The 23,346-nt window shown below is 47.1% G+C and overlaps 1 protein-coding gene across 1 annotated transcript in view; it reads right to left on the bottom strand.

The window, feature by feature from the left end:
• GLP1R (glucagon like peptide 1 receptor) overlaps positions 1–23,346 on the bottom strand; it is a 257,183-nt gene that overhangs the window by 18,982 nt on the left and 214,855 nt on the right. The window contains 4 exon segments of the mRNA XM_030199256.1: positions 822–863; positions 11,903–12,041; positions 12,500–12,588; positions 21,604–21,673. Of these exon segments, the coding sequence (XP_030055116.1) occupies positions 822–863; positions 11,903–12,041; positions 12,500–12,588; positions 21,604–21,673 (340 nt within the window).

Below are 23,346 nucleotides of genomic sequence, written 5' to 3'. Positions count from 1 at the left end.
AATGATAAGTAATAGTAGTAGTACTTTTGAATAATTAATGAAAACACGAATAACTAAAAATAAATGTAACAACATCAAACACAAGGATTTGCAAGGAATATTATGAATTGTGTGTTTATATCACATGTTTTATATTCTGGAGTGTGATTCATCCACTATTTATATTTTTTGGTCTATTTAAGATATATGCAATATATTTATAGAATAGCACTTTGGAATTTTGGCATTTTCGTATGTATGCGCCATTATTCTAACGTTCAAACGTCAAATCTTAAGATCCCTCTCAATATCTATTCCCCTGGTTCCATTTTGGTTGCAAAACTGTGAGGTGGGCTGAGGGATACAGAATCCATCAAAGGTCACCCCCAAGAAATAAGTTAAAGAAGATGTATTTCTTTATGTATTTTCCTCGGTGCTTCCTGTAGACTGTTTAAATGGAGCAGTGTTGTAATTGACATGCGGGAAAGTGGGTTTACTTTGCTGTTTTATCCCAGCAAGCACATGCAACCTCTTCTTCCTGTTCCAGATGTTGGTGACACCTGGATAGTGATTGCATATTAGGAAAGGGATACAGAGGACATTACGTATTGAAAGTAAGATACCATATTCTGTGAGTAAAGGGGGGATTGCATGAGTTTTCTTAGATTTTGAAGGCCTCTGAGTTACATTTTTTAAACATAGGATGCAGTCATAGTCATTCTCTAAAGTTGCCAAGTAAATTTTAGTTGTCCATTCTTTCGAGTCCTGTATTTGGGAGACTCACAACCTGAATAACGAGGAGTGCCCGTTATGGAACATGGAAATTATTCTGCAGCTCTTACCTCATTGTTGATAAAGCAGTACAGAACTGCAACCATTAGGCCCTGAAAGCCAAGAGAAACAAAGAAAGCGTGATGAGGTGGAACAATTCATACAGTGCCATCACTTTAACTTCCTGTGTACAATCTGGCCTTCTGGAAAATTCTAGAGTCTTTAACACAGGAAGGAAATAAAGGAAAACATGATGTGGAACATTGTTCCGTCATTCCCATTCTGCGCGTTCCATAGTTTCAGAGGTAGACATATGTTAAAGCAAGATTGTAATGGATGTTCTCCATGGATAGCATGTGAATGGCATCACACTTGAGTGATGCCACCAACTTCGCCCAAATTTGGACCTTGTACTTTTGGTTTACACTCAGAAAAGTTTTAGTTTCCTTGAGTGTGCGCAGCAACCATGCTCAGTGCCTGTATTTATTTATTTTATTGCATTTGTATCCCACATTTTCCCACCTCTTTGCAGGCTCAATGTGGCTTACAATATATCATGAATAATGGACATTTAGTATTACATAAGGATCTTGGGTAACTTGATAATGATAAAGCAGGATATTTTTTTATTTTTTGTTACATTTTTACCCCGCGCTTTCCCACTCATGGCAGGCTCAATGCGGCGGGCAATGGAGGGTTAAGTGACTTGCCCAGAGTCACAAGGAGCTGCCTGTGCCGGGAATCGAACTCAGTTCCCCAGGACCAAAGTCCACCACCCTAACCACTAGGCCACTCCTCCAGGATAGTAGAGTAAGAAGCAAATATTGTGAGGCAGTTCTGGATATATGTGTAAGGGTTCACATCTGTTGATCTTTGTGGTATGCTTTGTCAAAGAGATGGGTCTTCAGTAGTTTGCGGAAGTTGGTTAGTTCTTAGATCGTTTTTAAGTTGCGCGGCAGCGCGTTCCAGAATTGTGTGCTCAAGTAGTTTGTTTTTTAGACCTTTGCAGTTAGGGAAGTGAAGATTAAGGAATGTGCGGGATGATTTTTTAGCGTTCCTGGGTGGTAAGTCTATCAGGTCTGACATGTAGGCTGGAGCGTCTCCATGAATGATTTTGTGAACTAGGGTACATATTTTGAATGTGATGCGTTGTTTGAGTGGGAGCCAGTGTAGTTTTTCTCGTAGGGGTTTAGCACTTTCATATTTTGTTTTTCCGAATATGAATCTGGCTGCAGTGTTCTGGGCTGTCTGAAGTTTCTTGATTATTTGCTCTTTGCAGCCAGCATAGAGTGCGTTACAATAGTCTAGATGGCTGAGTACCATTGATTGTATCAGGTGCTGAAAGACGGTCCTTGGGAAGAAAGATCTTCCTCTTTTTAATTTCCACATTGAGTGGAACATCTTCTTGGTTGTGTTTTTCGTGTGATTCTCAAGTGTTAGGTGTCGATCAATAGTAACTCCAAGAATTTTTAAGGTGTCCGAAATTGGGAGATTCAGTTTTGGTGTGTTAATGGTGGTGAACTTGTTCGTGTTATGTTGGTAGGTGAGTATTAGGCATTGAGTTTCAGCTGAATTCCTGCCTCAGTCCATAATTTAGATGTTTATTGTAAGGGGAGGTTGGTAGGAGGGAATGAATGACTCCATTCCTCTGATGTCTATAAAGAACAGTGGTGTAACTATGAGTGGGCCTGGGTGGGCACAGGCCCACCCATTATTGGCTCAGGTCCATCCTGTGTGGCCTTCAAAATAGTTCAGCAATGGCTGCCTCACTCTCCTCTCTCCCTCTCCTTCACCCCCCAGACCTGGCATTTGCCTTCCGCCTGCAGCTCCACAACACACCCCTTCCCAGTTCTACCTCAGCAGCTCCCCTTTGCCACACCCTGCCCTCACTGACATCACTTCCTGTTTCCTCCCTGGTAGGACTCGGCAGAGGGAAGCCTGCGGGGCTGGCCAGGCAGTGGATGTACACAGCTGCTGTCAAACGTACTGAGCTATGGGGGTAGTTTCAGAGAGGGGGGAGATGTTGGGCCTTGGGAGGAGGGAATGCTGGATCTGGGAGCAGAGGAGGGAGGGATTTTAGAAGGCCCACCCATCCAAACTCTGGACCCACCCAAAATGAAAGGCCTGGCTACGCCGCTGATAAAGAACGCCCATTAGAGGTAAGCATTATCGAAAGCATCACAGCATAGTCTATGCTTCACTGGTCATTTAGAGCAGGTGAGACATTTTTTTTTGATTGGTCTGTGAGGCAATGTCCCAATTCCTAAAGATGGAAAACAAACGGAGCAGATCGTAGGCAAACAAAACAAGATTTATTAATATAACCAAATTACAGTATATGTATACACGCACAAAAACAGCCCGACACAGGCCGTGTTTCGCCCAACAGGGCTGCTTCAGGGGCTACACAGTAGCATTCTCAGAGATACGTGACTGTCGGATTGACTCTATGTCAGCATTCTGCTTTGTGGCATTTCTGATCCAGCTGTTTTTTGAATCAAGATGATCTACTTTATATTCATTACAGTATATTGAGCACATATCTATTATACTTCACAGTAAAGGATTACTGTGTAGCCCCTGAAGCAGCCCTGTTGGGCGAAACATGGCCTGTGTCGGGCTGTTTTTGTGCGTGTATACATATACTGTAATTGGGTTATATTAATAAATCTTGTTTTGTTTGCCTACGATCTGCTCCGTTTGTTTTCCATCTTGGAGATCGCAGACCGTCTGCCTCTGTGCTTTCTTGGACCCCCCCCCCCCCCCAATTCCTAAAGATGCTGAGGGCAGTTGGCTCATCTGGGTACTACTTTTGGTGTCTGATCGCTAACAGAGTCTGTCTGCTAATCAGTGGCTCTGTCCTGAAAGGCTCTCTGCTTCAAACTCACATTGAGAGGCCGAGATTCCAAATTTTGACTGCTTCTCATCAGAGTCAGGGATGCCACACCACCTTGTTTATTGATGTAAAACATCGCACCATCGTGGTCCGTTTTGATTTTGACTATCTTGTCTTTGAGCCATTGATGTAATGTATGGAGAGCGTGGAAAATGTATTCAAAGTTCTGATATGCAGACTTTGTTTTGGCAACTGTCCCTCAGTCTGGAGATGAAGGTGTGCCCCTCATCCCATCAATGAGGCATCTGTTAGGGTTACTTGGGTTCGTGGTTTCTTGAAAGGCAACCCTCCTTCGGGTTCTGTAGTTTGTACCGTCACTGGAGCGAACACCACATCTCTGTTTTTCTGGATACTGGATGTGGAAGCGGATTCCATTGGCGTCTGATTCCACTGGAGAGGCTGCAATCTCAGTCTTGCTAATTCCTTTCAGATCCAGGGAAATCACCCAATCGTTTTTTCGGAGGTGTGACAGAATTGTGCAGAGAAACTAAGGGCTCTGTTTACTATGCTTGCAGTATAGGTGCGCTAAAGTTTTTAGCTCGCGCTGACTAAAAATGCTAGCACACCTTGGTAAACAGGGCCCTAAGAGTGTGTGTCTGTGTATGTGTGGGGGGTGGGGGGTTGGGTGGAGAGAGTTGAAGCACCACTGACTTGTTTACTTGTTCCATTAGATTGATCTGCCCCTGCTGTTGCAACAGGACATAGTACTTTAATCAGGGGCGTAGCCAGACCGGCGGGAGGGGGGTCCAGAGCCCGAGGTGAGGGGGCACATTTTAGCCCCCCCCTGGCACCGCTGACACCCCCGCCATTGCCAACACCTCCCGCCGCCGCCGCCTGCACCGCCACCAACAACTGTGACCCCCCCTGCCGACAACCCTCTTGACCCTGCCCACCGTCGCCTACCTTTGCTGGCGGGGGACCCCAACCCCCAACAGCCGAGGTCCTCTTCATCCTTCGTTCTGTTTCTGAGACTGATGTCCTGCACGTTGTACATGCAGAACGTCAGACTCACAGAAACAGAACGAAGCCTTGCGATCTGCAGGGCTTCGTTCTGTTTCTGTGAGTCTGACGTCTGCACGTTGTACGTGCAGGGCGTCAGACTGAGAAACAAAACAAAGGAAGAAGACTTCGGCTGGCGGGGGTTGGGGTCCCCCGCCAGCAAAGGTAGCAGACGGCGATGACGGGTTGGCGCCGGGAGGGGGGTTGAGAGGGTCGTCGGCAGGGGGTCCAGGGCCAAATCTACGGGGGCCCAGGCCCCCTTGGCCCCATAGTAGCTACGCCCCTGCTTTCCATGAGCCTACTTGGGACAATGTTTGGTTCCCGCTGCTCTCATGGGGAACTGGTTCAGGTGCCTAAGGTGATTCTGCATCTAGTTTGATGTTTTGTGGACACCCTCAGTGAAAAGTCCTTTGGAATGTGCAGTTCTTGTAATTTTGTTTTAAAATTGTACCACCGTTTTAAAATACTTTCTATAAAGAGTTGTGATCACGCATGAAAGGACTAAAGCGTGAACTGTACAAGCATTGAGTACGGTACCCACCAGGGAAGCTGAAAAGATTTCCTGAGTGTAAACACAGGACCCCTTTTACTAAGCCATGTAAGCGTCTACGTGCGCCAAAATGGACTTACTGCCCAACTACCGGGTGGCTCTTGCGGTAATTTCATTTTTGGCGTGCGTCTGAAATGTATTTTTTATTTTCTGGCACGCGTAGCGGACATGCGCCAAGTGGCATCTGACACATGTAGGTCATTACCGCCCAAATCTTTTACCGCTAGGTCTATGGCTGGCGGTAAGGTCTGAGACCCAAAATGGATGCGCAGCAATTTTGATTTTGCTGCACATCCATTGGGTGGGGGGGGGGGGGGGGGGGGGGGGGGAGGGGAAGAGAGGCCTTTTATGCAGGCACGCTGAAAAATAATTCTGCGCAGGCCCAAAACCTGCGCCTACACTACCGCAGGCCACTTTTTACCACGGCTTAGTAAAAGGACCCCACAGCGCGCAAAGTCCAGTTTCGGGCAACGAAAATGACATCGACCAAATGTGGATCTAATCTCTACTTTGTCCGCAGAGAAAATCTCAGTCGCCTGCAGGCTGCAGCAGTCTCTCACGCTGATCACATCATTTCAGCTCTGGGTTTGCGGAAGGTTTCTGGAGCACCAGGGAGTTTAACATCCCCTCCCACGGACCATAAACTTCTCCTAATAGCCTTCCTTCCTGCACCATGCCACCCCTCTCTCTATACCGTCTTCACCTGAGAAATGACATGTCTCTGCATCATGACTCTCTATTTTCTGTTCAATTCAGTGCAAGCCATATCGAACTGAGTTTCCAACTTGTATGATTGTAGGGTACAAATACAGGGAGTGGAGGAGTGGCCTAGTGGTTAGGGTGGTGGACTTTGGTCCTGGGGAACTGAGTTCGATTCCCGGCACAGGCAGCTCCTTGTGACTCTGGGCAAGTCACTTAACCCTCCATTGCCCCATATAAGCCGCATTGAGCTTGCCATGAGTGGGAAAGCGCAGGGTACAAATGTAACAAAAATGAAATAGATACTATTGGAGATTCTACATGGAATGTTGCTATTCCACTAGCAACATTCCATGTAGAAGGCTGCGCAGGCTTCTGTTTCTGTGAGTCTGACGTCCTGCACGTACGTGCAGGACATCAGACTCACAGAAGCAGAAGCCTGCGCGGCCACATTGGTGATCTGCAAGGGTCGACTTCTACATGGAATGTTGCTAGTGGGACTCTGGGCAAGTCACTTAACCCTCCATTGCCCACCGCATAGAGCCTGCCATGAGTGGGAAAGCGCGGGGTACAAATGTTAAATAAATAAATAAATGTACAACTCAGAGCACTGAAATCCTCTGTGCTGCTAATGAAAACAATAATTTGTGTGCAGGCAGCAGTCACGAATCTGCTTTTGTTTTAAAGTAAAATGCTTTATTTTTTTAAACCCTGGCATGTCACATTACGAACAAGCTGGAAATAGTTTGAAACAGAATGATACCTGTGAATCTTGGGATTATTATTCTTGACTTAGGAGACCTTTTACTTAGCCGCGTGAACGTCTGTGCGTGCCCAACGTGCGCCAAAATGGAGTCACCGCACGGCTACCGAGGGGCTGTTGCGGTAATTTCATTTTTGCGCGTGTAGGTCATTACCGCTCGGTTACCGTGTGAGGATTTACCGCTAGGTCAATGGCTGGCGGTAAGGTCGCAGACCCAAAATGGACGGCAATTTTGATTTTGCCCCACGTCCATTTTTGGCAAAAATTTTAAAGAAGGCCTTTTTTTACAGGTGCGCTGGAAAACGGATTGGCGCCAGTGATGTAGCTAGGTGGGGCGCCAGGGGAGCGGCCGCTCCCCCAAACGGAGTTCTGCCTATTTTTTTTTCATTCTGTGGCACTGAAAATGTGTGCCGGCGGAAGTCCACTCTCGCTCCCCCCGCGCCGTCAACCTGGCTCATCCTGGCTCCGCTTCTGATTGGCGCATACCCCAAACCTGCGCCTACACTACCACAATCCATTTTTCAGCGCACCTTAGTAAAAGGACCCCTTATGCTTTTTATTCAAAACTTACCATAATAGTCTGAAAGAAAGATCTTCAAGATCAAGGTAATGAGAAGATTAAAGGAACTGTTGACAGAAGATATATATATAAGCACATAAGCACTGCCACGCTGGGAAAAGACCAAAGGTCCATCAAGCCCAGCACTCTGTCTCCAACAGCGGCCAATCCAGGCCCCAAGAACCTGGCAAAAACCCAGAATTTAATAACGATCAATGGACTTTTCCTTCAGGAATCTGTCCAGACCCCCTTTAAACTCAGCAAGGCCAGCTGCCATCACTACCTTTAGAAAAGTTGTGCAGAAGACACTTATTACATCATTGCTTGACTCAGGGGCGTAGCCAGACCTTGGCGGGAGAGGGGTCCAGAGCCCGAGGTGGGGAGGCACAGTTTAGTATGCTGATGACTCCCCGCCACTTTCAACCCCCCCCCCCCCGCCGCCGACCCTCCCCCGCCACTTTCGACCCCCTCCCACTGCCGACCCTCCCCCGTCGCCAGGTACCTTTGCTGACGAGGGTCCCCAACCCCTGCCAGACGAAGTCTTCTTCAGCGCCGGTCTCTGGCGCATTCGCTGATCTGTTTCTGTGAGTCCTGGCCCCCTCTACTTTTGACCCCTCCCCCCCCCCCGCCGCTGACCCTCCTCCCCCACTTTCGACCCCCCCGCCGCTTCCAGGTACTTTTGCTGGTGGGGAACCTCAACCCTCGCCAGCCGAAGTCTTCTTCAGTACCGGTCTCCGGCGCGTTCGCTGATCTGCGAACGCGCCGGAGACCGGTACTGAAGAAGACTTCGGCTGGCGAGGGTTGAGGTTCCCCACCAGCAAAAGTACCTGGAAGCGGCGGGGGGGTCGAAAGTGGGGGAGGAGGGTCAGCGGCGGGGGGGGGGGAGGGCTAAATCTGTGGGGGCCCATGCCCCCGTGGCCCCATCTAGCTACGCCCCTGGTTTGACTACTGTAATTCTCTGCTGCCGGGGATTCCGGTTAATTTACTTAAAACATTACAATTAGCACAGAATGCAGCGGCACTTCAAGGTTTAACCATATCTCTCCCTGTTTTCAAATCTATGCTGAAAACCCACCTTTTCACCACTGCTTTTGGCTCCTAGCCTCTACTCATTTGCCTCCCCCCCCCCCTTGTTCCTTCTCACCCAGTACTTTCCTCGCCCTTAATTGTCTTGTCTGTCTGTATTTTTAGATTGTAAGCTCTACTGAGCAGGGACTGTCTCTCTGTGTCAGGTGTTCAGCGCTGCGTGCGTCTGGTAGCGCTATACAAATGCTAATAATAATAATAATCTCTCCAGTGTTGCAAAGACTACATTGGCTTCCAGTTACAGGGGAAATACAATTTAAGACCCCAATGTGTATTTTAAAAATGTCGAGGGGCCCTTTTACAGAGCGGCGGTAAGCCCAACGGGGGCTTACCGCTCCTCTTTTGGGACTACCGCCGGCCCAATGCAGCCGCATGCGGTAGTCCCACCCTGAACGCACGCCACTGCCAGTGGAAAAAGAAAACCCACAGAAATGGCCTGTGGGGCGGTAATTGGGCGTTGCCGCATGTTGCCCGGTTACTGCCAGGTTAGTGCGGGAGTCCTTAGGATACCTGTTGCATGGCTATGTGGTAAGAGCGTGCTGGGGGCTTTTTTATCCGCTGGGTAAAAAGGACCCTGTCGTGCGGGAAAAATAAGTACATAAGTACATAAGTAATGCCATACTGGGAAAAGACCAAGGGTCCATCGAGCCCAACATCCTGTCCACGACAGCGGCCAATCCAGGCCAAGGGCACCTGGCAAGCTTCCCAAAACGTACAAGCATTCTATACATGTTATTCCTGGAATTGTGGATGTTTCCCAAGTCCATTTAGTAGCGGTTTATGGACTTGTCCTTTAGGAAACCGTCCAACCCCTTTTTAAACTCTGCTAAGCTAACCGCCTTCACCACTTTCTCCGGCAATGAATTCCATAGTTTAATTATACGTTGGGTGAAGAAAATTTTTCTCCAATTTGTTTTAAATTTACCACACTGTAGTTTCATCGCATGCCCCCTAGTCCTAGTATTTTTGGAAAGCGTGAACAGACGCTTCACATCCACCTGTTCCACTCCACTCATTATTTTATATACCTCTATCATGTCTCCCCTCAGCCGTCTCTTCTCCAAGCTGAATAGCCCTAGCCTCCTTAATCTTTCTTCATAGGGAAGTTGTCCCATCACCGCTATCATTTTAGTCGCCCTTCGCTGCACCTTTTCCAATTCTATTATATCTTTCTTGAGATGCGGCGACCAGAATGCCAGTGCAGGGCCCTTTCCCCCGTAGCTTGGTAAAAGGGTCTCTGAATAATGAAGTCCCTCTGCAGCAAGCAATAGCTGCATTGCCCACTTTATTCAGCAGAAAAATACCGGGGGCGCTAGTGAGCAGCCGGTTAAGATGGATGCCTGATTCCTCACTTCCCACCAACAGTTCTAGAAAATCACACAGACTAACGCTTTAAGAGCGAATGACTTCTACAATCAGCTTTACAATACGTATCAAGCATGTCAGGATCTAAATCATCAAAATCAGATTCATGCACCTCCACTGCTTCTGGATCAAAAAGATCAAGGTTAGATCCACCGACGCCAGAGAAAATGGCGCGCCGCTGGGGAAACATCCTCCTGCACTAACAAAGGCAGTTTTAGAAGAACTCCGAGCACTGCAGGAACTCTCTTCAAAACATTATGAGACAACTTGCGATTTAAAGATCGAAATTTCATCCATCACCATTTCTCTCTCTGCATTCCAAACACGAGCGGAGGACTTAGAAAAACGGCATGACCAAACAGCTTTGCAAATCTCCCAACTACAAGAAACAATGGCGACCCGTTTCAGGAAAGCAGCAGAAAAATACCTATTAGATGTCCCTGTCATCCAAACAGATCAGATTAGACAATTATAGATTACGGATGTTCTATATAGAGGGCACTCGACGGTGGAATATGCTTCCTGAACAGCTGCATAAAATGGAAAATGATTTACAATTTCAAAAAGGGCTCAAAGCTCTCCTGTTCCAACAGGCATTTAACTAAAGCTATAACTATGTCAGAGAATTGGGTAGTTTTTACATTTGTTCTTATTTACAATTGTAAACATTTTTTTTGTTTGTTGTTCTTTGTGAGACATTTAAACTGTGGTTATGTATGTGATATTGTAAACCACTTAGTACATAGTAACATAGTAGATGGCGGCAGAAAAAGACCTGCACGGTCCATCCAGTCTGCCCAACAAGACAAACTCATAAGTGCTACTTTTTGTGTATACCCTACTTTGATTTGTACCTGTCCTCTTCAGGGCACAGACCGTATAAGTCTGCCCAGCACTATCCCCGCCTCCCAACCACCAGCCCCGCCTCCCATCACCGGCTCTGGCACAGACCGTATAAGTCTGCCCAGCACTATCCCCGCCTCCCAACCACCAGCCCCGCCTCCCACCACCGGCTATGGCACAGACTCTATAAGTCTGCCCAGCACTATCCCCGCCTTCCAACCACCAGCCCCGCCTCCCACCACCGGCTCTGGCACAGACCGTGTAAGTCTGCCCAGCACTCTCCCTGCCTCCCAACCACCAGCCCCGCCTCCCACCACCGGTTCTGGCACAGACCATATAAGTCTGCCCAGCACTATCCCCGCCTCCCAACCACCAGCCCCGCCTCCCACCACCGGCTCTGGCACAGACCGTATAAGTCTGCCCAGCACTATCCCCGCCTCCCAACCACCAGCTCCACCACTCAATCTCGGCTAAGCTCCTGAGGATCCATTTCTTCTGAACAGGATTCCTTTATGTTTATTCCACGCATGTTTGAATTCCATTACCATTTTCCTTTGTCCAGAATAATAGAGGCCAGCGGTCAATTTCATGGTATTGCTGCTAGGTATCAGGTGAACCTTAGTCATGTGATGAGAAATCAGTCAATTGAGTCTCTTCTTTCCTACCCAAGAAGGTTTTTCTAACAGAATTACAGCCCTCCACAGCCTCCTTTGAAACTTTGACGGATGACACCATGCGCTATGAATTTATTCACTGGATCTAGAATGAATCTGCAGAATAAAAACATGACTTTTCCTCATCCATCATCTACACTGTGAAGGAAAAAAAATCAGTTCATTCACACAGTACCTGGAAGGAGGTGAAGGAGAGCTCAAAGATCAGTTTAATGTAGCGCAGCGCGCCCTTGGCATGCTCGTCCGTTAGAAAAGCAAAGACGACTTCATGTGTCCCCAAGAGAGGGATCAGCGTTAGAGTGGACGGCCAACCTGTTAAAAACCCCCCTTCTCCCCCACTGCTAACTCCCGGCTCCGTTCCTTCTATCTCGCTGCTCCCTATGCCTGGAATAGACTCCCTGAGCCAGTACGTCAGGCTCAGTCTCTGGCTGTCTTCAAGTCTAGGCTTAAAGCCCACCTCTTTGCTACTGCTTTCGACTCCTAACCATGACTCTCTTACTCAACACCCTCACTTATCACCCCTACCACTGCAATTTCCCCACCCCTAGCTGTCTGTTCATTTGTCCAATTTAGATTGTAAGCTCTGTTGAGCAGGGACTGTCTTTTCATGTTAATTTGTACAGCGCTGCCTAAGTCTAGTAGCGCTATAGAAATGTTTAATAATAGTAGTAGTAGTACACTGTAAAGGAAAAAAAAAATCAGTTCATTCACACAGTACCTGGAAGGAGGTGAAGGAGAGCTCAAAGAACAGTTTAATGTAGCGCAGAGCGCCCTTGGCATGCTCGTCCGTTAGAAAAGCAAAGACGACTTCGTGTGTCCCCAAGAGAGGGATCAGCGTTAGAGTGGACTTGGCCAACCTGTTAAAAACCAAAGGCAACAGTAAAAGCACAAGACAATTCACATGATTGCAATTCCCTTTACCCCCAAAAGACCGAAGACAAGCAGTGAGTAATGGTAAAAGGATACTCATCCTGGGTTGCCTGGTTGATAGTTCCGTACATTAGCCATTAAACTCCACAGGCAGCCCTTTGCAGAACCCAGCCAGGACAGATAAGAGGCATCTGACCTACCAAACTGTGTGAGGTGAAGGAGGAGGACTCAAAATGAAAACTTTGCCAGCCACCTTAGACATGTCAGAAGACACGCATGGCGGTGGAACCTTACAGCTCCACTGCATCGGTCAGTGAGCCTTATGCAAAGACCTTCCTCATTCTCTCTTCACCAAATTGATTGAGAATTACTAATTCCCATTGGTAAAGGTGAGTAAATAGGAGACAGCAGGGTGCACGTGGTAATTGTCGATCAAACGACTCACCGACATTTTGTGTCCGTTTTGCACATTAAATTTGCTTGCAGTTTGGATATGATGATACAGATCACCCTGATAAAGATGAGAAAGTTCACCTGCCACATTGGGAAGAGACAATCACAGCGTGAAATTCATGCACTGGCCCACAGACTTCACTAAGGTTCAGTGATAGGTGGGTGATAAAAACAGATCCCAGTGTGTGAACGGAATCACGAGTAAGCAGTTTCCAAACCTGTCATAGGCTAATTGAACTGGTAATGCGCGTTAATCATCACTGGATAACACTTATTTCTCAGAAGTGGAGCAGAGCCAGGGTACGGGGCAAGCTATGCATCATCGGTCTCTTTCACACTTCTGGGGACATGTTGGTATTTTTTTTCTCTCCAACCACGGCATTACAAAACTATAAGATGGTCAGCATTTGGCAGGACAATACAATCAAATACGCATCCAATCCCAGGCATTTCTATGGGTCTTAAGCTGCGTTTATCTCTGCTATGCCTCCCGGCTCTCACAAGTGCTGCATTAGCTCTGCTCTGCAGAGTAAAATTATTGTAACCAGGGGCGTAGCTACGTGGGGCCACGGGGGCCTAGGCCCCTGTAGATTTGGGCCTGGATCCCCCTGCCGACGACCCTCTCGACCCCTCCCCCGCCGTCGCCGTGGGCTACTCTTGCTGGTGGGTGACCCCAACCCCCGCCAGCCGAGGTCCTCTTGCATCCCGCGGAAGGCTTCGTTTTGTTTCTGAAACGTGCAGGACGTCAGACTCACAGAAACAGAACGAAGCCTTGCAGATCAAGGCTTCGTTCTGTTTCAGTGAGTCTGACGTCCTGCACGTACAACGTGCAGGACATCAGAAACAGAACAAAGCCTTGCGCGGGAAGCAAGAGGACCTCGGCTGGCGGGGATTGGGGTCCTTCGCCAGCAAAGGTAGGTGATGACGGCGGTGGCGGTGAGGGAGGGTTGTCGGCTGGAGGGGGGGTTGAGAGGGTTGTCGGCATGGGGGGCAAAGTTGGTGGTGGCGGCAGCGGCGGCGGGGGGATCGGCCAGCAATGGCGGGGGGGGGGGGGGGGAGTCGGCGTTTAAAAGCATGTGGTATGGTGATCAATGAGGTTGGTCTTTAAAAAGACCTTTTTCAAAAAAACTTGCGTACGCTGACATTTCAATTGTCTACGAGCACGTTTTTTTGAAAAAGGTCTTTTTAAAGACCAACCTCATTGATCACCATACCACGTGCTTCTAAATGTTTGTATCAGCTGTTCTCCGTTGACTGAGACTCCTGATGCAGGCCTAATGGCCGAAACACAACGTTTGTGTCGAGTCTTCTTTCATCAAGAATCCATCCCTCCAGTCTTTGGTTTTCCTTGGTCAAACATCCCACTTTCTCCCATACCTGTATTCTCTCGTGGGGCGTTCGAGTTCTCCGCTTGTGGTGGATTATCTGGACATGTGCCACTTTTAACAAGCAGGGCTGTGTGGTATGTGCTGAAAGGGGTTCATTCTTAGCCCACTGCAACCTTTATCCAAAAGAAATGGAGCAGTCCGGTGCTAACGTTCCATAACACAGCTCCTCCAAAACGTGATATTACGTGATCTTCCAAAAAAGCAATTTGAGGGTCCTTTTACTAAGCTACATAAGCGTCTATGCGCACCCGTGTGCCAAAATGGACTTACTGCCCGACTATCGCATGGCTCTTGCGGTGATTCCATTTTTGGCGCACGTCCGCTACGCGCGTCTGAAAAATATATATATTTTTCTGGCACACGTAGGTCATTACCGCCCAAATTCTTTACCATTAGGTTTGGCGGTAAGGTCTCAGACCCAAAATGGACGCGCGGCAATTTTGATTTTGCCACCTGTCCGTTTTCGGCAAAAAAAGGCCTTTTTTACAGGTGCGCTGAAAAATGATTCTGCAGACGCCCAAAACCCGCACCAACACTACCGCAGGCCATTTTTCAGCGTGCCTTTGTAAAAGGACCCCATGATTTCTTCCTGGCATCTTAAGGAATCCCAAGATCCTGTGTTCTATAGCAGATCACAATTACATCTCAACGTCTCTCCATTAAATACTGACCAAATATGGACAGGGAAAGTTTCCACTTGTGCAGTCTGTGTGTCTCCTTCCCAGGAATGACTCTCTCTTTTCTCCTGCAGTCTCTCCTCCCACCCAGTACTAAGGAAGACATCACACAAGGCCACTCCTTATACCTTTTCATCATGAGAGAGGATGGGATTCGATATACTGCCTTTTCTGTGGTTACAATCAAGGCAGTTTACGTATTATATACAGGTACTTATTTTGGACTTGAGGCAATGGAGGGTTAAGCAACTTGCCCAGAGTCACAAGGAGCTACAGTGGGAACTGAACCCGGTTTCCCTGGTTCTGAGGCTGCTGCGCTATTAGGCTGCTTCTCCATGAACCAGTGGCGTAGCTACATGGGGGCCACAGGGGCCTTGGCCCCATAAAATTTCCTCTGTGCCCTGGTTTTGCTGGCAGGGGTCCCCAACCCCTGCCAGGTAAAGCCTTGTCCAGCGCTGGTCTCCGGCGCCGCCACGTTGCCTGCCCTTTCTTCCCCCTCACATCCTGCATGCTCCTTTTAGTGAAGTTGAGCATGCTCAGTTTCACTAAAAGGAGCATTCAAGACGTGAGGGGCTAGAGAGAGCAGGGCAGGTAATACGGCGGCGCTAGAGACCGGCGCTGGACAAGGCTTCAGCTGGCGGAGGTTGGGGACCTCCGCTAGCCAAGGTATTTGCTGCAGCAGTGGGTGGGGACAGAACGGCAGTGGGAGGGTGGTGAGGCAGTGGGAGGGCAGGCCAAAAGTGCCCCCCCCCACCTCGAGATCTAGCTGCGCTTCTGCCATGAACCCTCATAAACTCAAAGCTACATCTTACACCTTCTCAAAACAGAAAATTGTTGCTGCTAGGGGATTCCATTATCAAAGGCATTAAATTTGGAACACAGTTCAAGAGGCCCAACTAAGTGAAATGCCTCCCAGGATCCTCAGCTACCAGGAGTACCAGGCAAATACTGACTATAATCAGAGAAGAGGCTAATAATTCTGATGTTGTTATCCATCTGGGAACAAACGATCTGACCAAAAATACCACACGTAGCACAGAGAGCTTTCCAGGAGCTGGGGGAAGGGTTAAAGCCTTTGGTACAGACTGTAGCTTTTCCGGAAGTACTACCTACCTATAGAAAGGGAGAGAAAAGATGGCAAATTACTGAGAACTTCAATAGGTGGATGGGAGATTTCAACCTGTCGGATGCAGCTTGGAACATTCCATGTGTGAAACTGGAAAGAAGTAGAGAGATCGTGGATGCCTTTCAAAGTGCTCCGTTCAGACAATCGGTGACGGAACCCACGAGGGAAGGAGCAGCACTGGATGCGGAGCTCACAAATGAGGAGAGTGTGTCCAAATGTACGAGTGGGTGTCCACCTGGGCAGTAGTGATCATCAAACCGTTTGGTTTGATATAACAACTAAAGAGGAGGGCAGCTACACAAAACTCAGTCTTGGATTTCCAACGTGCTGACCTTAGTAAAGCAGGGGAATACCTGAAGAAAGAGCTGATGGGCTGGAAGGACATAAGAGAAGTGGAAAGAAACTTGGTCCAGACTGAAAAGAGCTATAAAATTGGCTACCGACCTTTACGTGAGGAGAATAAATAAAAGCAGAAGAAAGAGGAAACCCGATATGGTTCTCCAAACAAGTGGCCGAGAAAATAAAGGCAAAATAGTTGGCGTTCATGAAATACAGAAAAACTCAACAAGGGGGACACAGAAAAGAATAACGGCTGAAATTGAAAGAACTGAAGAGATCTATATGGCTGGTGAAAGGAGAAGCAGAACAAATGACTAGAAATGTAAGGAAGTGTGACAAGAATTTTTCCAGGTATATTAGTGAAAGGAGGAAGGCTAAAAATGGAATTGTAAGACTGAAATATGCTGTGGACTATTTTTATTTATTATTTTTTATTAGGATTTATTTAACAACGAAGGAATTCACTCAAGGCGTTGTACTCAAGAATAAGTCAAACATAAGCAATAGACAATTACAACAGTAAAAATATTCAAACAACAATATAAGGTATGGCGTGGAGGGGCATAATTGAACGAAAACGTCTATCTCCATGGGCGTTTATCTCCGAGAACGGGTCCGTGAAGGGGCGGACCGAACCGTATTTTCGCAAAAAATAGACGTCCATGTTTTATTCGACAATTTGTGAGCTGGGCGTTTTTGTTTTTCAGTGATAATGGAAAATGAAAGCGCCCAGCTCAAAAACGAATAAATCCAAGGCATTTGTTCGTGGGAGGGGCCAGGATTTGTAGTGCACTGGTCCCCCTCACATGCCAGGACATCAACCGGGCACCCTAGGGGGCACTTTTACAAAAACAAAAAAAAGGTAAAAGAGCTCCCAGGTGCATAGCACCCTTCCCTTGTGTGTTGAGCCCCCCCAAATCCCCCTCAAAACCCACTGCCCACAAGTCTACACCATTACTATAGCCCTAAGGGGTGAAGGGGGGCACCTACATGTGGGTACAGTGGGTTTGGGGGGGTTGGACGACTACGCATTAAGCAGCACAATTGTAGCAGGTAGGGGGGGGGATGAGCCTGGGTCCACCTGCCTGAAGTCCACTGCACCCCCTAACAACTGCTCCAGGGAGGTGGGTATGACATTTGATGGTGAAAATAAAAAGTTGTGAAACATCATTTTTTTGTGGTGGGAGGGGGTTAGTGACCACTGGGGGAGTCAGGGGAGGTCATCCCTGATTCCCTCTGGTGGTAATCTGGTCATTTAGGGCACTTTTTGGGGCCTTATTTGTGAAAAAACAGGGTCCAGGAAAAGTGCCCTAAATTCTAGCTACAAACGCATACCGTGTTTCCCCGAAAATAAGACACTGTCTTATATTAATTTTTGCCCCCCAAAATGCGCTAGGTCTAATTTTCAGGGGCTGTCTTATTTTTCGGGGAAACATCGGGGTTGGATCGGGGTTGGCCCGCCCACCCTCCGTCGCTCCCGGAACTAACCTTAAACGCCTCCTTTCACCTTCGCAGCAAGCAACAGCAGGGCAGGCCACTCCTTCCTTCCGTGTCCCGCCCTCACCTGACGTAACATCCGCGAGGGCGGGGCACGGAAGGAAGGAGAGGTCTTCCCTGCTGCTGCTTGCTGCGAAGGTGAAAAGAGGCGTTTAAGGTTAGTTCCGGAAGCGACGGAGGGTGGGTGGAGGGGGGCCCGGCGACCTCTGGTGGGGGGGGGGGGGCAGCCCGGGGGCAGGCTTGTCCGGCTCTCAGCGGCCCTGCTTTCAAACAAAAATTTGCTAGGTCTTACTTTCAGGGGAGGCCTTATAGCTACCAATTCAGGAAAATCTCTACTAGGTCTTATTTTTGGGGGATGTCTTACTTTCGGGGAAAACAGGGTACTTTTTTTCCATTATCGGCGAAAGGCGCCCATCTCTCCTCGGCCGATAACCACGCCCCAGTTCCACCTTCACCACGCCTCCGACACGCCCCCGTCAACTTTGTACGCTTCCGCGATGGAGTGCAGTTGAAAAACGTCCAAAATCGGCTTTCCATTATACCGATTTATTCGTTTTTGTGAGATAAACGTCTATCTCCCGATTTGGGTCGAAATCCAGGCGTTTTTCTCTTTCAGTTATAAGGTGGATAGTATACTACATCATAATGCCAACACAACACCCAATAAAAAATTTTAATAGACAGCATATGATGTAAGCAAAGATGGAACCTATAGATAGATATGACAGAGTAACAGGAGTAAGAAAATAAGGGACTAGTTAAAGAGTGGTGAGTGATGAGGAAAAGACCATACTAAACAAATGGTTCTTGAGAAGGACCACGATCGACTGACAAAGGGGAATAGAGTAGATATTGAGATGTTCACGGAAGAAAGTGTTTACGAGCAACTTGAAAAACTGAAGCCCGATAAAACCATGGGACTGGATAGGATCCTTTTCAGGATACTGAGGGAGTTCAGAGAGGTTCTGGTAGGGCCTCTTAAAGATTTGTTGAATAAATGTTTGGAGACAGGAGAGATTCCGCAGGATTGGACAAGAACGGATGTGGTCCTTCTTCACAAAAGTTGTGACAGAGAAGAAACGGGGCAACTACAGGCCAGTAAACCTCACTTTGGTGTAGGAAAATTAACGGAAGCGATGCTGAAGGAAAGAATAGTGAATTTCCTGGAATCCAATGAGTTACAAGATCCAAGGTAACGTGGTTTTACCAAAGGTAAATCATAAATCTGATTGACTGAATTCTTTGACTAGGTGACCAGAGAATTAGATCGAGGACATACACTAGATGTAATCTACTTGGATTTCTGTAAAGCCTTTGACACAGTTCCTCATAAGAGTGTTTTGAATAAATTCAACAGGCTGAAGATAGGACCCAATGTGGTGATTAGATACTGGTTGACAGACAGATGCCAGAGGGTGGTAGTTAATGGAATTCACTCAGAGGAAGGAAAGGTGAGTAGTGGAGTGCCTCAAGAATTGGTGCTGGGGCTGATTCTATTCAATATATTTGTGAGCAACTTTGCCAAAGGGTTAGAAAGTAATATTTGCCTTTTTGCGGATGATACCAAGACTTGCAACAGAGTGGAAACTCCGGAGGGCATGGACAACACGAAAAGGGATCTGCAAAAGTTAGAAAAATGGTTTAATGTTTGGCAATTAAAATTTAATGCAAAGAAATGCAGAACGATGCAGTTGGGGAGTAGAAATCCAAGGGAGCGATACATGCTAGGAGGTGAGAGGCTGATATGAACAGACCAGGAGAGGGACCTTGGGGTGATAGTGTCTGAGGATCTGAAGTTGACGGAACAGTGTGACAAGGTGATGGCTGAATTTCTGGTTGCATAGAGAGGCATAACCAGTAGAAGAAAGGAGGTGTTGATGGCCCTGTACCAGTCGTTGGTGAGGCGTATTGTGTTCAGTTTGGAGGCCGTATGATGTAAAAAGACTTGAAGTTCAGAGGATGGTGCCAAAAGAGGTATGGGAAGAGACTGGAATACCTGAATATGTGTACCCTAGAGGAGAGGAGGGACAGGGGAGATATGATACAGACGTTTAAATACCTGAAAGTTATTAATATAGAAAAAATATAGATGAAGAAGCAGTAGAACTAGAGGACATGAATTGATGTTGGGTGGTAGACTACGATGTTAGCGGTCTCTCCTTTTGTAGTATTTATTTAGGTTATTATTATTATTATTATTATTGTATTTTTCTTTTGCATTTATAATGTTAATTTTTTTTCCTGTATTTTCTGGTAATGACCAGTTTCTTTGGTTGTGATCCTTGTAGAACCGCAAGGTCAATGATGGAATATAAGACATTATGTTACGTTATTTAGCATCCATGAATTTCCTCGCTTATTTACCTGCATACAAATTTACCCCCAATATTTAGGGGTCCTTTTACTAAGGCGCACTGAAAAATGGCTCGTGGTAGTATAGGCGCGGGTTTTGGGTGCATGCAGAATCATTTTTCAGCGCACCTGTAAAAAACGCCTTTTAAAAAAAGTTTTTTGCCAAAAATGGACGTGCGGCAAAATCAAAATGCTGCGTGTCCATTTTGAGTCTGAGACCTTACTGCCAGCCATTGACCTAGCGGTAAAATCTCACATGGTAACCGGGTGGTAATGACCTACGCACGCCAAATGCCACTTGGCATGTGTCCGATATGCACGGCAGAAAAAAATTATTTTTCGGCCGTACGTATTGGCCACGTGGCAAAAATGAAATTACCACAAGAGCCACATGGTAGCCATGCGGTAACTCCATTTTGGCGCACATTGGGTACGCGTCGATGCTTACACGGCTTAGTAAAAGAGCCCCTTAAAGACCACAGTGAGAGCTGATTTCAAACGCTGATTGTAGCATTTTAATTTGTACCCTAATATTCTGCGCTGGGCCAGACCAGGGGAACTGGGTTCAATTCCCACTGCAGTTCCATGTGACCTTGGGCAAGTCACTTAAGCCTCCACTGCCCCAGGTACAAATAACCTAGATTGTGAGTCCATTAGGGACAGAACAGTACCTGCAAAAATAGTATATGTAAACCACTTTGACTGTATCTACAGAAAGACGGTATATCAAGTGTGGAATAAACATATGGATGCTGAATATTCATGTGTAATGATGAAGTTATCCGGGTACCGCTGATATTCCGTGCTGAATATCGGCAGTGCTTGACTAACTTGCAGCCCTCCCTTGGCTCTGTCTCCAGACCTTCCCAGCAGTATCTAGGTAGTCAGTAAAGATTTTCAGCAGCATTAACCGGAGAACGCCAATGAAAATCAGCTCCAGCGAGCGGCACTTATCCAGGAAGGAACAACTTGTACCTGGATAAGTGTCACTGAATACTGTCCCCTTATTTTATAATCGTATCCATAGCACCAAATACATTTTCTGTTCATCTTTGTAGAATGTGTGTATTCCTCCAAAGCAGGGGCGTAGCCAGACAACAGATTTTGGGTGGGCCTAAGGAAGAAGTGGGTGGGCACCGAGTGTTCTCTCTCCCCCGCCCCCAACCACCACTCAAAAAATATCTCAGCTGGTGGGAAAACGCTTCTTTCCACCTTGGCAGTCTGCAGCAGGCATGCGCTGAAAACTGAGCATGCGCAGGTGCCGTTATTGTGGAGAGTAGCGTTTTTGTTACCATCTGGAGGAAGTCTTCAGCTGGCTGAGCTTGGGATCCCACCAGCTACCACTAAACGTGTGCTACTGTTGGGGGGGCCTGAGCCCTAAGTGGGTGGGCCCCGGACCACCCAGGCCCACCTGTGGCTACGCCACTGCTCCAAAGGAAAGGGTGAAGTACCTCACTGTTCTAGCAGCAGAGTAATGATACACATAAATACGTGTGTCACACTTTGGCAGTGGTGTACCAAAGGGGGCGGTGGGGGCGGTCCGCCCCGGGTGCACGCCGCTGGGGGGTGCCGCGGCGCACGCCTGCTCCTCCAAGTTTGCTAAACTTCGTTCGTTCGCTGCAGCTCCCTCTGCCCCGGAACAGGTTACAAACTTTTGCTCACAGTCCCTGGGAAGTTCCCAGCTGCGACAGCCCATTGGGCAATGGCGATCACTTACCCCAATTGCTATGAGGATGGGTAATCTAATGATGAGCCAGAAATTCATGTTATAGTTTTGAGTCCAGCAGCTGCAGGTAAAGAGAGAAAGAAGAGGGAGAAAATTCACATAGTACAGGAGTAAGATTCAGATGTGGGCATTTCAATGCAGCTCTGGTGTCATGATAATTAGTGGAGAGGATGGAAGTTTCAAACTGGGACTCTGCTGCAGCCCTCATACAATTCACAGCTACGGCAGGTCAGCTCGGACACTATCTGTTTTTCATTCATTCTCTCCGGGACAATCCTATTAGACACAGAAGGACAAAGACTGCAGATCTGAACAGTACAGCCCTACCTTACGTTTGTTCATCAAAGGACTAAGAAAATGATTTCACAGACAATTCCACATAAGAGGCCATCCTGGCTCTACAGAGCTTAAAATCCATTCATACTGAACCATCATTCCAGATGGTTTCTAACTCTTACAAAAACTTTCTTCCAGTAGATACTAGAGAAATTTAAATCACAACATGGACTGCTGATGCACTAAAGACTATCTTTACCTAAACCTGATCCCAGAATGGTCTCATACATTTGAAACATGCATTGAAGCAGCACTGCAATGGAAAGTGGGGCAGCCCAGTGGTCAATTTGTTGGCTACCTTTCAAAGAGAAAGTTTTTAACCCAGGTCTTCTGGGTGGCAGCACAAAGCACTGCCATTGGCTCATTAGGCACATCCATGTTTTAGGGAGGGGCAAAACACCAGCACACACCACCAAAAAGGCCAAGTCCCTACAAAGTCGCATCCACAGAAACCAAGAAAATAAGGAAGAGACATTGGCCAACCAATAAACCAATATAGTCCAAGGTAGGTTGCAACAAATTTATTAAACAGATATCTGTTTAATAATAAATTTGTTGCAACCTACCTCTGGACTACATCAGTTTATTGGTTGGCCAATGTCCCTTCCCTATTTTTTAGGGAGGGGAAAGCCGTTTTCAGAAGCCAAGTAACATAGTAGATGACAGCGGATAAAGACCTGTACGATCCATCCAGTCCACCCAACAAGATAATCTCATTACATAAGGTATAATGTGATACTTCATATGTATAACTGATCTTGATTTGTCCTTGCCATTTTCAAGGCATAGACCATAGAAGTCTGCCCGGCACGGTCTTTTTTGTAAAACTTTTGAAGTTGTCATCGAAGCCCCTGAAAAGCTCCACTCCAACCCATGACTACATTACATTAACACTCTGTAAGCCACATTGAGCCTGCAAAAAGGTGGGAAAATGTGGGGTACAAATGCGATAAATAATAATAATAATAATCCAAATCTATTCGGCCACTATCAGGGTACAGACCGTAGAAGTCTGCCCAGCACTGGCCTTGTTCCCCAACTTCTGAAGCTGAATCTGTCCAGCCACTAGCTATCTGAAAACGGTCCACCCTTTTCCTGAGTAAAAGGACATTTGAGGAACAACAATGCACGCATTTTTATGAGGGCAAAAAAAAGTAGGAGGACTTGGAGGCAGGGGCTAGGTTGGAGGAAGTAACATTGCAGGGGAAAAATCAGGTGCAGATCTCTGTGGGTACTTTTTTGTAGGAATTTATATTTGTAATTGTGTAGGGAAAATTACCCCATAAAAGAAAAATATACCCTGACTGGAAAAGAATTTACCCCCATCATACAGAGAATTTTAATAGAAGAGGATGACCAGTGATGAGATCCGGATGTCTGTAATCTTAACTACACTGT

Source organism: Microcaecilia unicolor, chromosome 3 (assembly GCF_901765095.1).
Source record: "Microcaecilia unicolor chromosome 3, aMicUni1.1, whole genome shotgun sequence".
NCBI lineage: Eukaryota > Metazoa > Chordata > Amphibia > Gymnophiona > Siphonopidae > Microcaecilia > Microcaecilia unicolor.
Note: the sequence above shows the minus strand (reverse complement) of the source record. Positions and strands in the feature narration are given on the sequence as shown.